The 13,919-nt window shown below is 43.2% G+C and overlaps 1 protein-coding gene across 1 annotated transcript; it reads left to right on the top strand.

Annotated features, from left to right (window-relative positions):
- Nucleotides 1–1,345: 1,345 nt before the first annotated feature.
- On the top strand, nt 1,346–5,664 carry LOC131900878 (PHD finger protein 3-like). Its single transcript, XM_059252206.1, is given in 7 exon segments — nt 1,346–1,760; nt 1,763–1,864; nt 1,867–2,061; nt 2,064–2,192; nt 2,195–3,523; nt 3,526–5,048; nt 5,050–5,664. Coding segments are annotated over 7 exon segments (4,290 nt in total). The 5' UTR covers nt 1,346–1,363.
- Nucleotides 5,665–13,919: the final 8,255 nt, after the last annotated feature.

Genomic DNA, 13,919 nt, shown 5'->3' with positions numbered 1-13,919 from the left:
TTCTGGAAAGAGGAAGGCTGAGTGAGGAGATGCCAGCCCACTGTCCAGGGAGCGGTATGTAACAGGTAAAGCCATGGAGCATGTCGCAACATATAGATTAACAGAAATGGGCTGAGTTTAAGTGTAAGAGCTGGGCAGGAGGAAGCCTGAGCTAATGGCTGAGCAGTTTTAATTAATATAAGCCTCCGTTTGTTTACTTGGGTCTGAGCAGCTGTGGACTGGGTGGGACACAGAAAAACTTCAACTACATTATGATGTTTCAATTTTCTCCTGTATAGGCATCCTTAATTATCAGGGAATATGGCACAATTGATCAAGAAATCTTGATGTGTCGTTTTCAGTGAAGATCCTCTTTTATGACTGACACTTTTTGTTTTCCATTTAATTCATTGTGAATAAATTAACACTGAATTTAAGTTTATGTCTGCAGGATAGCACACACTATTTTCCATGCTTTAAATCCATCTTGCTATAGAAAATTCAGGATGCTTTTTTTTGAGTGTCTTATATAACATGATACATGGAGATGCTTCTGAGCTGTCATGTTTTATAGAGGCAAGTGAGAGGTTTCCCACAATACTACATATTCAAGGAAAAGCCTAAAATATAATAAAGCTTGCACTTTGGTTTGGGGAGAAATCAGAAATATATTTGAATGAAGGATTCACTGAGAAAAGGTAAAAAAAATGCAAAGATGGTCAAAGTTCAGACTGTTCATAGGAAACCTAATCTCAGCATTGACACTAAACTGCATATTTGAAATTTATGAATTTAGCATCATTACTGATATCCACAGGATAGAGACAGACTCTTTTTTGGAGTAATTCGACAAAGATGAAATATTGTTATACAGATGTGTGATTTATAGAAAGAGGGATTTAGGCCACCTGCCCGCTCCTCAGGGGCCCTTTGGCCTCTGGGGGCTCCCTGGCTGGCCCCGGCCTGCCCCACCATTTGGCCCGCGGGGCCAGGAGCAGCCTTGGTGGTGAGGCCTCTGAGAGACCAGTGAACCTGGGCTCTGGCCGGCCAGCGTGCCTGGTCTAGGCCGCCACCGCGCGGGCAGGCGTCGCGGGCCCAGGCCACTGTGGACGCCGCTGGCCCATGGAGCCGGGCAGCAGACTGGACCAAACCGAGGTCGATCCACGTCCGAGGCCGGTCCCTGCCCCAGCCTCGGTGTGAGTCTGGCGCTGCAGACCTTCAGGGAGATGCGTGCTTTTGTGCTGGGAACCCAGACAGTGGACTCCTATTGCCTAGTTTGAAATGGGAAGCCTAGAGTCCTGCCTGCCGACAGGACTTGTAATTTAATGAATTACATAAGGTTGAAAGACACACAGATAAGGTTGAAAGACACACAGAAGTCTTCATGGATATAGTTGATACATTTAATCATTTAATTCCTACTGAACACTTAGATGATGCCCTATTTTTAGGATCCAACCTGGAGAATGAAGTCTGTGAGGATTTTAGTACAAGTCAAACTGTCTTAGAGGACTCGCTGAAGAACATGCTCAGCGATAAGGATCCTATGCTACGATCTGCAAGTAACCAGTTCTGTTTGCCTCTTTTGGATAGCAATGATCCCAATTTCCAGATGCCTTGTTCAACAGTTGTTGGTCTTGACGATATTATGGATGAAGGAGCTGTTAAAGAAAGTGGTAATGATACCACTGATGAAGAAGAATTGATTTTACCTAACAGGAATTTGAGGGACAGAGTAGAAGACAATTCAGTGAGATCACCAAGAAAATCACCTCGTTTAATGGCACAAGGTTTATGGTTGACTGTGGGCGCTGTGATGACTGGTTTCATGGTGACTGTGTTGGGTTAAGTCTTTCCCAAGCACAACAAATGGGAGAGGAAGACAAAGGATATGTGTAAGATGTTGTGCTGAAGAAGATAAAACGACTGACATACTAGATGCAGATATTTTGGAAGACCAAACTGCAGTTGAAGCCCACAGTGAAGAGAAAACAATGGAGCGTAAAAAGCTTGGGTCGTCGAAGCACATGGTGGCCAATGATAAAAACGAATCAGTGGATGATACTGTAAAACACAAGGTCAAAATTTAAAACGGATGTCTGGTGAGGAAAAAACTTCATCTGACAGTAGAGATAATGAAATTAAAAAATGGCAGCTAGCACCTCTTTGGAAGTTGGGACAACCAGTTTTATCTAGGAGATCATCAGAAGAAAAAGTGAAAAAATACACAAAGAATCTACAACTATTACTTGCAGAGTAGAAAAAGCATCAAAATCAGGTACTCATGAGAAGCAAGAGATGAAAAAAAAGAAAGTTGAAAAAGGAGGACCTCATGTGCACCCCCCTGCTGCTGCTTCCAAACCTCCTGCAGATCAAATCAGACAGAGCATCTGGCATTCCCTTAAAGACATTCTTATGAGAAGACTTATAGACTCAAATTTGAAGGTTCCAGAGGAAAAGGCAGCAAAGGTTGCCACAAAAATTGAAAAAGAGCTTTTCTCTTTTTTTCGAGAAACAGATTCCAAGTATAAGAATAAACATAGAAGCTTGATGTTCAACCTAAAAGATCCTAAAAACAATATATTATTTAAAAAAGTCCTAAAAGGAGAAGTAACCCCTGATCATCTTATAAGAATGAGTCCTGAAGAACTAGCCTCTAAAGAGTTAGCTGCATGGAGACGAAGGGAAAACAGACACACCATAGAGATGACTGAGAAAGAGCAAAGAGAAGTGAAAAGACGACCAATCACAAAAATACCTCACAAAGGTGAAATAGAAATTGAGAGTGACGCCCCAATGAAAGAACAGGAAGCAGCCGTGGAAATACAGGAACCTTTAGCCAATAAGTCATTGGAGAAGCCAGAACGAACTGAAAAACAAAAAGAAGAGGTTGACTCCACATCTAAAGATACCACTAGTCAACACAGACAGCATCTTTTTGATCTGAACTGCAAGGTATGCATAGGTCGAATGGCACCACCTGTAGATGATCTTTCTCCAAAGAACATGGAAGTTGTTGTTGGAGGAGCTCGTAAACATTCAGACAACGAAGCAGAAAGTTTAGCAGATGCATTGTCTTCAACTACAAATATTCTGGCTTCTGAATTCTTTGAGGAGGAGAAACAAGAGTCCTTCAAATTAACGTTCTCTCCTACGCCACATCCAGAGATACCTGGAACTGTTGAAGTTGAGTCTACCTTCCTGGCTCAATTGAACTTCATCTGGAAAGGTTTTATCAATATGCCGTCGGTGGCAAAGTTTGTTACTAAAGCCTACCCTGTATCTGGATCCCCTGAGTACTTGACAGAGGATCTACCAGATAGTATTCACGTAGGTGGCAGGATATCACCACAGACAGTTTGGGACTATGTGGAAAAAATAAAAGCATCAGGAACCAAGGACATCTGTGTGTTTCGCTTCACACCAGTAACTGAAGAAGATCAAATTTCTTACACTTTGCTGTTTGCATACTTCAGTAGCAGAAAGCATTATGGTGTAGCTGCTAACAACATGAAGCAGGTTAAAGATATGTACCTTATTCCTTTGAGTGTGCAGATAAAATTCTATACCCTCTTGTGCCTTTTGATGGACCTAGACTTGAGCTGCACAGACCTAATCTTTTGTTGGGCCTAATCATTCCTCAGAAACTGAAGCGGCAGCATAGTGCTAGTGCTGGTCCTAGTCACACCACTGAGACTCCGGAGACCGCCCCGGTAGCCTTGCCACCTGACAAAAAAGGTAAAATGGAGTCCTCCACAGAGGAGCTCGCTGAGGAAGAGAATGACTTTTTCAACTCCTTTACAACTGTGTTACACAAGCAGAGAAACAAGGCCCCACAGCCTCTTCAGGAAGACCTGCCAACAACAGCCGAACCTCTGATGGAAGTAAGTAAGCAGGAGCCACCAAAACCCTTAAGGTTCCTTCCTGGGGTCCTCATAGGCTGGGAAAATCAACCTTCTACTCTGGAATTAGCCAATAAGTCTCTTCCTGTGGATGATATACTCCAGAGCCTTTTGGGCACCACTGGTCAAGTATATGAGCAGGCTCAGCCAGCTGTAGAACAAAGCACCCTTAAAGAAATTCCTTTTATAAGTGATCAAACCAACCTGAAAGTAGAGAAAATAGATAAAGTGGAGGTAACTGAAGGTGAAGCCAAGGAGATAAAAGTTAAAGTAGATAATATTTCAGAATTTACAGGTAAAAATTCAGGAGTAGAAGAATCTTTGTTGGTGGGATTCTCTTCCAATTCTCCAGGGCCTTTAGTGAGTCTTAGTCTGAGAGGGAAACCGCCAGATGTTTCTACAGAAGCATTCTTAACAAATTTATTAATTCCATCAAAACAAGAGGAAACTGTGGAAAACAAAGAGAGAATATTAAAAAGACAGCTGCTCCAAAATCAAGAGAGTAATTTGCAAGATAATCGGACTTTAAGTAATTCTCCATACAGGCCTATTACAGGAAAGGGAAACATAGATGGGAATGTGAGTTGCAGTGAAAATCTTGCCACTAACACAAGGTCCCCACAGTTTATCAATCTGAAAAGGGATCCTAGGCAAGCAGCAGGACAAAATCAGCAGGCAACCTCAGAAAGCAAAGACAGCTGCCAAAATGGAGACAAGCCTGCTCTGCCTGGTCCATCTCACAACCAGGAGCTCTTAGCAGAGCCTGTCAGTGGAGAGGGAAAGCTGTCTTCTGTAGAGAAGAACTCATGTGGAGAGCAGAATGATGATTCTGAGGCTGCACAAAACTCATCCTCAGTAGAAAACTGTAATTCTTCACAGACAGAGCAAGCCAATCCTTTACAGGAGGATATTTTAACACAAAATATTGAAACCATCCACCCATTTAGAAGAGGATCGACTATAGCATCATCTCAATTTGAAGCTGGAAGTACATGCCAATCAGAATTTCCTTCTAAAAGCATCAACTTTACTTCTAGGAGTAGCAGCCCTAGGGCAAGTGCAAACTTTTCACCTATGAGGCCACAGCAGCCCAGTCTCCAGCATCTCAAGTCTAGTCCTCCTGGATTCCCATTTCCAGGCCCTCCAAATTCCCCTCCCCAAAGTGTGTTTTGGATTTCCACCACGTTTGCCACCTCTGTTACTTCCCCCTCCAGGCTTTGGCTTTCCTCAAAATCCCATGGTTCCTTGGCCACCTGTTCATCTCCCAGGCCAACCACAATGTATGATGGGGCCCCTTTCACAAGCATCAAGGTATATGGGCCCACAAAATTTTTATCAGGTCAAAGACGTTCGGAGACCAGAAAGGCGCCATAGTGACCCTGGGGTTAGGCAAGACCAACAAAAACTGGACAGGCCGTTTAACAGGGGCAAAGGGGACCGTCAGAGATTTTACAGTGATTCCCACCACGTGAAAGGAGAGCGTCATGAAAAAGAATGGGAGCAGGAATCTGAAAGGCACAGACACAGAGACCGAAGCCAAGAAAAAGACAGAGATAGGAAAAGCAAAGAGGAAGGACACAAAGATAAGGAGAGGTCACGGGCACCCCATAGTGATCAAGCGACAGATGGGAAAGCAGGCAGAGAGAGTAAGAACGCAGACAAGAGACCGGACCAGGAAAAGGAGAAGGAATGAGAGAAGAATAAACACAGAGAAGGGGAGAAGGACAGAGAGAGGTACCACAAAGACAGGGACCACACTGACAGAGCAAAAAGCAAAAGGTGAAGTTTGCAGGCTGCTTCAACGTTACATTCAAAAGACTGTTCCATGTTGTATATCTTTAGAAGATTGCCTGGTAGGACTGCCATCTTTAAATCTCTACTGTTGGTGGTTTGCAGAGCAGTAAACTGTGCCAGAGCAGAGTGCTCTGTCTGCACCAGTGCCCACCATCCTTCACACCACTGTCCTACTTACAGGAATTGACTATTTTTAAAAATTTTTACAATTTAATATATTCAAAGATTGTTTTATTAATGCAATAAAGGCTTAGAATTTTTAGTTTTATTCCTTAATTGGCAAATATGGTTAACTATGGAATATATTGACTGCCTCTAGTGAATGTCCTTTATGTAATGACTAATTTGAAAGTAATCTGTGCTCTGTACATTGTTTTCAATTGCACTGTTTTTAAAGAAAATGTAGAGGAGCAACAAAAGCCAGGCGACTTCCTAATCAGACTATACTAATCATCTAGTTGGGCAGCTTTTGACTGTGAATCGGAAGCCCAAGGAGTCCATTTATTGCTCTAATCTGTACTTATTGAAGGCATTTCATACCATGTACTGCAGTGTGTGGTAGGTCATATTCCTTTCCTTTCTGGCTCTTCAGAAACTTGAATACTTAAGCTTGTACATGATCTTGTGTTTTGCTATCCTGTAAAATGTAAATATTTTAAGGGATATTTTGATTCTAAATATGATAAAAGAATTTCTCAGCTAAAAAAAAAAAGAAAAAGAAAGAGGGATTTATAACTCCTCCAGGTTTTGGGAAAGTTAGATTTGCATAAACTCTACTCATTTATAGAGAGTAGATTGTCACATTTATTTTGCTTGGGTCGTGCCTGGCTTCAGGATTTTTCTGGCTCTTTCATCTTTAGCCTAGCAAGGCTTTTTCTGATGCATCATTCCACCATAGAATCTTCATTTTATTTTACCATTTTACACACACAATTTAAGTTACCACTCTTCATGTTTTTGAACCCATACTTTCTCATTATTTTGGACAGACATTTTGGATAGGATCTTTATATCCATACTTTCATGATTCCCAGCAAGGTTCTTTTTTTTTTTTTTTCAGGGTGGACAACTGCCTTTTTTTTTTTTTTTTTTAATTTTTATTTTGCAATACAATTCAGTTCTACATATCAGCCACAGATTCCCTTGTTCTCCCCCCTCCCGCCCCCCTCACCTTCCCCCCAGCCCGCCCCCCATTCCAATCTCCTCCAGGGCAAAGCCTTCCCCACAGACTGAGATCAACCTGGTGGACTCAGTCCAGGTAGGTCCAGTCCCCTCCTCCCATGCTGAGCCAAGGGACCCTGCATAGGCCCCAGGTTTCAAACAGCCAACTCATGCAATGAGCACAGGACCCGGTCCCACTGCCTGGATGCCTCCCAAACAGATCAGGCCAATCAACTGTCTCACCCACTCAGAGGGCCTGATCCAGTTGGTGACCCCTCAGCCATTGGTTCATATTTCATGTGTTTCCGTTTGTTTGGCTATTTGTCTCTGTGCTTTATCCGACCTTGGTCTCAACAATTCTCTCTCATATAAACCCTCCTCATTCTCGCTAATTGGACTCCCAGAGATCCACCTGGGGCCTAGTCATGGATCTCTGCCTCCAGGTCCATCAGTAGTTGGATGAGGTTTCTAGCACGACAATTAGGGTGTTTGGCCATCCCATCACCAGAGTAGGTCAGTTCGGATTGTCGCTCGACCATTGCCAGCAGTCTGTTGTGGGGGTATCTTTGTGGATTTCTGTGGGCCTCTCTAGCACTTTGTTTCTTCCTATTCTCATGTGGTCTTCATTTACCATGGTCTCCTATTCCTTGTTCTCCCTCTCTGTTTTTGATCCAGCTGGGATCTCCCACTCACCCAAGCTCTCTTTCCCTCGACCCTCGCCCTTCACTACCCCCACTCCTGTCCAGGCTGTTCATGTAGATCTCATTCCATTTCTCTGTCGTTGGGCGATCCCTGTGTCTTTCTTGGGGTCCTGTTTTCCAGGTAGCCTGCCTGGTGATGTGAGTAGCAGTCCAGTCATCCTTGTTCCACATCTAGTATCCTGTTATGAGTGAGTACATACCATGTTTGTCTTTCTGAGTCTGGGATACCTCACTCAGGATGATTTTTTCTAGATCCATCCATTTGTCTGCAAACCTCATGATGTCATTGTTTTTCTCTGCTGAGTAGTATTCCATTGTGTATATGTACCACAATTTGTTTATCCATTCTTCAGTTGAAGGGCATCTAGGTTGTTTCCATGTTCTGGCTATTACAAACAACGCTGATATGAACATAGCTGAACAAGTGCTCTTGTGGTGTGGTTGAGCATTCCTTGGGTATATGCCCAAGAGTGGTATAGCTGGATCTTGGGGGAGATGGATTCCCAATTTTCTAAGAAATCGCCATATTGATTTCCAAAGTGGTTGTACAAGCTTGCATTCCCACCAGCAGTGGAGGAGAGTTCCCCTAGCTCCACATCCTCTCCAGCATAAGGTGTCTTCAGTGTTTTTGATCTTAGCCATTCTGACAGGCGTAAGGTGGTATCTCAGAGTTGTTTTGATTTGCATTTCCCTGATGATTAAGGATGTTGAGCAATTCCTTAAATGTCTTTCAGCCATTTGAGTTTCCTCTGTTGAGAATTCTCTGTTTAGTTCTATAGCCCATTTCTTAATTGGACTGTTGGGCATTTTGATGTCTAATTTCTTGAGTTCCTTATATATTCTGGATATCAGTCCTCTGTCAGATGTGGGATTGGTGAAGATCTTTTCCCATTCTGTAGGCTGTCGCTTTGCTTTGTTGACCGTATCCTTTGCCCTACAAAAGCTTCTCAGTTTCAAGAGGTCCCATTGATTGATTGTTTCTCTCAGTGTCTGTGCTACTGGTGTTCTATTTAGAAAGTGGTCTCCTATGCCAATGTGTTCAAGACTACTTCCTACTTTCTCTTCTAGCAGGTTCAGAGTAGCTGGATTTATGTTGAGGTCCTTGATCCACTTCGACTTAAGTTTTGTGCACGGTGATAGATATGGATCTATTTGCAGCCTTCTACATGTTGATATCCAGTTTTGCCAGCACCATTTGTTGAAGATGCTTTCTTTTTTCCATTGTGCACTTTTGGCTTCTTTGTCAAAAATTATTTGTTCATAGGTGTGCGGATTAATATCAGGGTCTTCAATTCGATTCCATTGGTCCACATGTCGGTTTTTATGCCAGTACCAAGCTGTTTTTATTACTGTAGCTCTATAGTACAGCTTGAAGTCAGGGATCGTGATGCCTCCAGAGGTTGTTTTATTGTACAGGATTCTTTTGGCTATCCTGGGTTTTTTGTTTTTCCATATGAAGTTGAGTATTATTCTTTCCAGGTCTGTGAAGAATTGTGTTGGTATTTTGATGGGGATTGCATTGAATCTGTAGATTGCTTTTGGTAAGATTGCCATTTTTACTATGTTAGTTCTGCCTATCCATGAGCATGGGAGATCTTTCCATTTTCTGACATCTTCTTCAATTTCTTTTTTCAGGGACTTAAAGTTCTTGTCATATAGGTCCTTCACTTGCTTGGTTAGTATTACCCCAAGGTATTTTATGTCATTTGTGGCTATAGTAAAGGGTGATGTATCTCTGATTTCCTTCTCCGCTTTTTTGTCCATTGTATATAGGAGGGCTACTGATTTTTTGGAGTTGATCTTGTATCCTGCTATGTTGCTGAAGGTGTTTATAAGCTGTATCAGTTCCTTGGTGGAATCTTTGGGGTTGCTCAAGTATACTATCATGTCATCTGCAAATAGGGAAAGCTTGACTTCTTCCTTTCCAATTTGTATCCCCTTAATCTCCTTATGTTGTCTTATTGCTCTGGCTAGAACTTCAAGTACTATATTGAATAAGTATGGGGAGAGCGGACAGCCTTGCCTCGTTCCTGATTTTAGTGGAATTGCTTTGAGTTTCTCTCCATTTAATTTGATGTTGGCTGTTGGCTTGCTGTAAATTGCCTTTATTATGTTTAGGTATGTTCCCTGTATTCCTGATCGCTCCAAGGCCTTTATCATGAAGGGGTGTTGGATTTTGTCAAATGCCTTTTCAGCATCTAGTGAGATGATCATGTGGTTTTTTTCTTTGAGTTTGTTTATATGGTGTATCACATTGACAGACTTTCGTATGTTGAACCATCCTTGCATCCCTGGAATGAATCCTACTTGATCATGGTGGATAATTGTTTTGATGTGGTCTTGGAGTCTGTTTGCCAGTATTTTATTGAGTATTTTTGCATCAATGTTCATGAGGGAGATCGGTCTGTAGTTCTCTTTCTTTGTTGTATCCTTGTTTGGTTTGGGAATCAGGGTAATTGTAGCCTCATAGAAGGAGTTTGGTAATGTTCCTTCTGTTTCTATTGTATGGAACAATTTAGAGAGTATTGGTATTAACTCTTCTTTGAAGATCTGGTAGAATTCTGCACTGAAACCATCTGGTCCTGGGCTTTTTTTGGTTGGGAGACTTTTAATGACTGTTTCTATTTCGTTAGGGGTTATTGGACTATTTAAATAGTTTATCTGGTCTTGATTTAATTTAGGTATGTGGTACCTATCCAGAAAATTATCCATTTCTTTTAGGTTTTCCAGTTTTGTGGAATAGAGGTTTTTGAAGTATGACCTGATGATTCTCTGGATTTCCTCAATGTCTGTTGTTATGTCCCCCTTTTCATTTCTGATTTTGTTGATTTGGATGCTCTCTCTCTGTCTTTTGGTTAGTTTGGATAAGGGCTTGTCTATCTTGTTGATTTTCTCAAAGAACCAACTCTTTGTTTCATTAATTTTTTGTATTGTTCTCTTTGTTTCTATTTTATTGATTTCAGCTCTCACTTTGATAATTTCCTGGCATCTATTTTTCCTGGGAGACTTTGCTTCTTCCTGTTCTAGAACTTTCAGGTGTGCTGTTAAGTCACTAGTGTGAGATTTCTCCAGCTTATTTATGTGGGCGTTTAGTGCTATGAATTTCCCTCTTAGTACTGCTTTCATAGTGTCCCATAGGTTTGGATATGTGGTGTCTTCATTTTCGTTGATCTCTAGGAAGTCTTTAATTTCTTTCTTTATTTCTTCCTTAACCCATTGGTGATTCAGGTGGGTATTGTTCAGTTTCCATGAGATTGTAGGTTTTCTGTAGTTTTTGTTGTTGTTGAAATCCAACTTTAGACCATGGTGGTCTGATAGAACACAGGAGGTTATTCTAATTGTTTTGTATCTGTTTAGATTTGCTTTGTGACCAAGTATGTGGTCGATTTTAGAGAAGGTTCCATGGGGTGCTGAGAAGAAGGTATATTCTTTTTTGTTAGGATGGAATGTTCTGTAGATGTCGATTAAGTCCATTTGAGTCATGACATCAATTAAGTCCTTTATTTCTCTGTTAAGTTTCGATTTGGGGGATCTGTCCAGTGGTGAAAGTGGGGTGTTGAGGTCTCCCACTATTAATGTGTGGGGTTTTATATGTGATTTAAGCTTTAATAATGTTTCTTTTACATATGTGGGTGCCCTTGTGTTTGGGGCATAAATGTTCAGAATTGAGACTTCATCTTGGTGGATCTTTCCTGTGATGAGTATGTAATGCCCTTCTTGATCTCTTTTGATTGATTTTAGTTTGAAGTCTATTTTGCTGGATATCAGGATGGCTACACCCGCTTGTTTCTTAAGACCGTTTGATTGGAAAGTCTTTTCCCAGCCTTTTATTTTTAGGTAGTGTCTATCTTTGAATTTGAGATGTGTTTCTTGTATGCAGCAGAAAGATGGGTCCTGCTTTCGTATCCATTCTGTAAGCCTATGTCTTTTTATAGGTGAATTAAGTCCATTGATATTGAGGGATATTAATGTCCAGTGATTGTTCATTCCTGTTATTTTTTGGTGGTGATGTGTGTGTACTTTTCTTCGTTGGGGTCTACTGCTGTGGCTTTATCTATTGCCTGTGTTTTCGAGGTTGTATCTGACTTCCTTAGGTTGGAATTTTCCTTCTAGTGCTTTCTGTAGGGCTGGGTTTGTGGATAAATATTGTTTAAATCTGGCTTTGTCATGGAATGTCTTGTTCACTCCATCTATGACGATTGAAAGTTTTGCTGGGTATATTAGTCTAGGCTGACATCCATGGTCTCTTAATGTCTGCATTACATCTGTCCAGGACCTTCTGGCTTTCAAAGTCTCCATTGAGAAATCGGGTGTTATTCTGATAGGTTTGCCTTTATATGTCACTTGGCCTTTTTCCTTTGCTGCTCTTAATATTCTTTCTTTATTCTGTACGTTTAATTGTTTAATTATTATGTGGCGAGGGGACTTTTTTTGGGGGTCTAGTCTGTTTGGTGTTCTATAGGCTTCCTGTATCTTCATAGGCATTTCCTTCTTTAAGTTGGGAAAGTTTTCTTCTATGATCTTGTTGAATATATTTTCTGTGCCCTTGAGTTGGTATTCTTCTCCTTCTTCTACCCCTATTATTCGTAGGTTTGGTCTTTTCATGGTGTCCCAAATTTCTTGGACATTTTGGTTCATGACTTTGTTGACTTTAGTGTTTTCTTTGACTGATGAATCTATTTCTTCTATTGTATCTTCAACGCTAGAGATCCTCTCTTCCATCTCTTGCATTCTGTTGATTATACTTGCATCTGAAGTTCCCAATCGTTTTCTCAGGTTTTCTATTTCCAGCATTCCCTCTGTTTGTGTCTTCTTCATTTTTTCTATTTCCTTTTTCAGGTCTTGGACTGTTTCCTTCATTTGTTTCATTGATTTTTCTTGATTTTCTTTCAGTATTTTATTGTTCTCTTCCAGGACTTTATTGATTTCTTCTAATTTGTTTGCCCTTTCCTCTAGTTGTTTACAGCGTTCTTCACATTTTTTTGTCTTTTCCTCTACACGAGCCTCTAGCTTCTTCATGATGACATTCATAAGGCTATTTTCTTCTGCTTCTTCCAATTTCTGATGTTCAGGTCTAGGTGTTGGAGGAGGGCTAGGGCCTGGTGATGGTGTATTACTATTCATTTTGTTGTATGTGTTTCTGCCTTGACGTCTGCCCATCTCCTTGTGGTTCGTTCCTGGCCTTATCCGCACACTTGGTTCAGAGCTGACAGATTCAGGAAGTCTCTCTCTCTTGTCCAGATGGGAGCTCTCTTGTCCAAATTGTAAGTCCGGGGCAGGATGGAAGCTCTTGTTCAGAAGGGAAGTCCGGGGGAGGATGGGTGCTCCTCTCTCTCTCTCTCTCTCTCTCTCTCTCTCTCTCTCTCTCTCCTCCAGATGGGAAATCCACGGCAAGATGGGAGCTGGGGGCCAGCCTCTAAGTCTCAAGAAGAGGCTTGGGGCTCAGGCGGATGGGCGTGGGGGCAGGGCGTGGAGACTGCAGGGTCTGCCAGGGGTCTTGGAGAAGGAGATCCTTCCCGGTGGGGCTAGAAGGGGACCTGCCCGGGGACCAGAACCTGGGCCCAAGTTGGGCAGGTCTTCCCCGGAGTGGCTGGTGCCCAGGGATGGGGTAGGGGGCAAGCTAGGGCCCTCACCTGTGCTTCAGAAGGGAAGTCCTGGGCAAGATGGGAGCTGGGGGGCCTGGCCTCTAAGTCTCAGGCAGAGGCTTGGGGCTCAGGCAGATGGGCGTGGGGGCAGGGCGTGGAGACTGCAGGGTCTGCCAGGGGTCTTGGAGAGGGGGATCCTTCCCAGTGGGGCTAGAAGGGCACCTGCCCGGGGAGCAGAACCTGGGCCCAAGTTGGGCAGGTCTTCCCCGGAGTGGCTGGTGCCCAGGGATGGGGTCGGGGGCAAGCTAGGGCACTCACCTGTGCTTCAGAAGGGAAGTCCTGGGCAAGATGGGAGCTGGGGTCTGGCCTCTAAGTCTCAAGAAGAGGCTTGGGGCTCAGGCAGATGGGCGTGGGGGCAGGGCGTGGAGACTGCAGGGTCTGCCAGGGGTCTTGGAGAAGGGGATCCTTCCCGGTTGGGGTAGAAGGGCACCTGCCCGGGGTCCAGAACCTGGGCCCAAGTTGGGCAGGTCTTCCCCGGAGTGGCTGGTGCCCAGGGATGGGGTCGGGGGCAAGCTAGGGCACTCACCTGTGCTTCAGAAGGGAAGTCCTGGGCAAGATGGGAGCTGGGGGCCGGCCTCTAAGTCTCAGGAAGAGGCTTGGGGCTCAGGCAGATGGGCGTGGGGGCAGGGCGTGGAGACTGCAGGGTCTGCCAGGGGTCTTGGAGAAGGGGATCCTTCCCGGTTGGGGTAGAAGGGCACCTGCCCGGGGTCCAGAACCTGGGCCCAAGTTGGGCAGGT

The sequence above is a fragment of the Peromyscus eremicus genome, unplaced genomic scaffold, assembly GCF_949786415.1.
Source record: "Peromyscus eremicus unplaced genomic scaffold, PerEre_H2_v1 PerEre#2#chr23_unloc_1, whole genome shotgun sequence".
Lineage (NCBI taxonomy): Eukaryota > Metazoa > Chordata > Mammalia > Rodentia > Cricetidae > Peromyscus > Peromyscus eremicus.
Note: the sequence above shows the minus strand (reverse complement) of the source record. Positions and strands in the feature narration are given on the sequence as shown.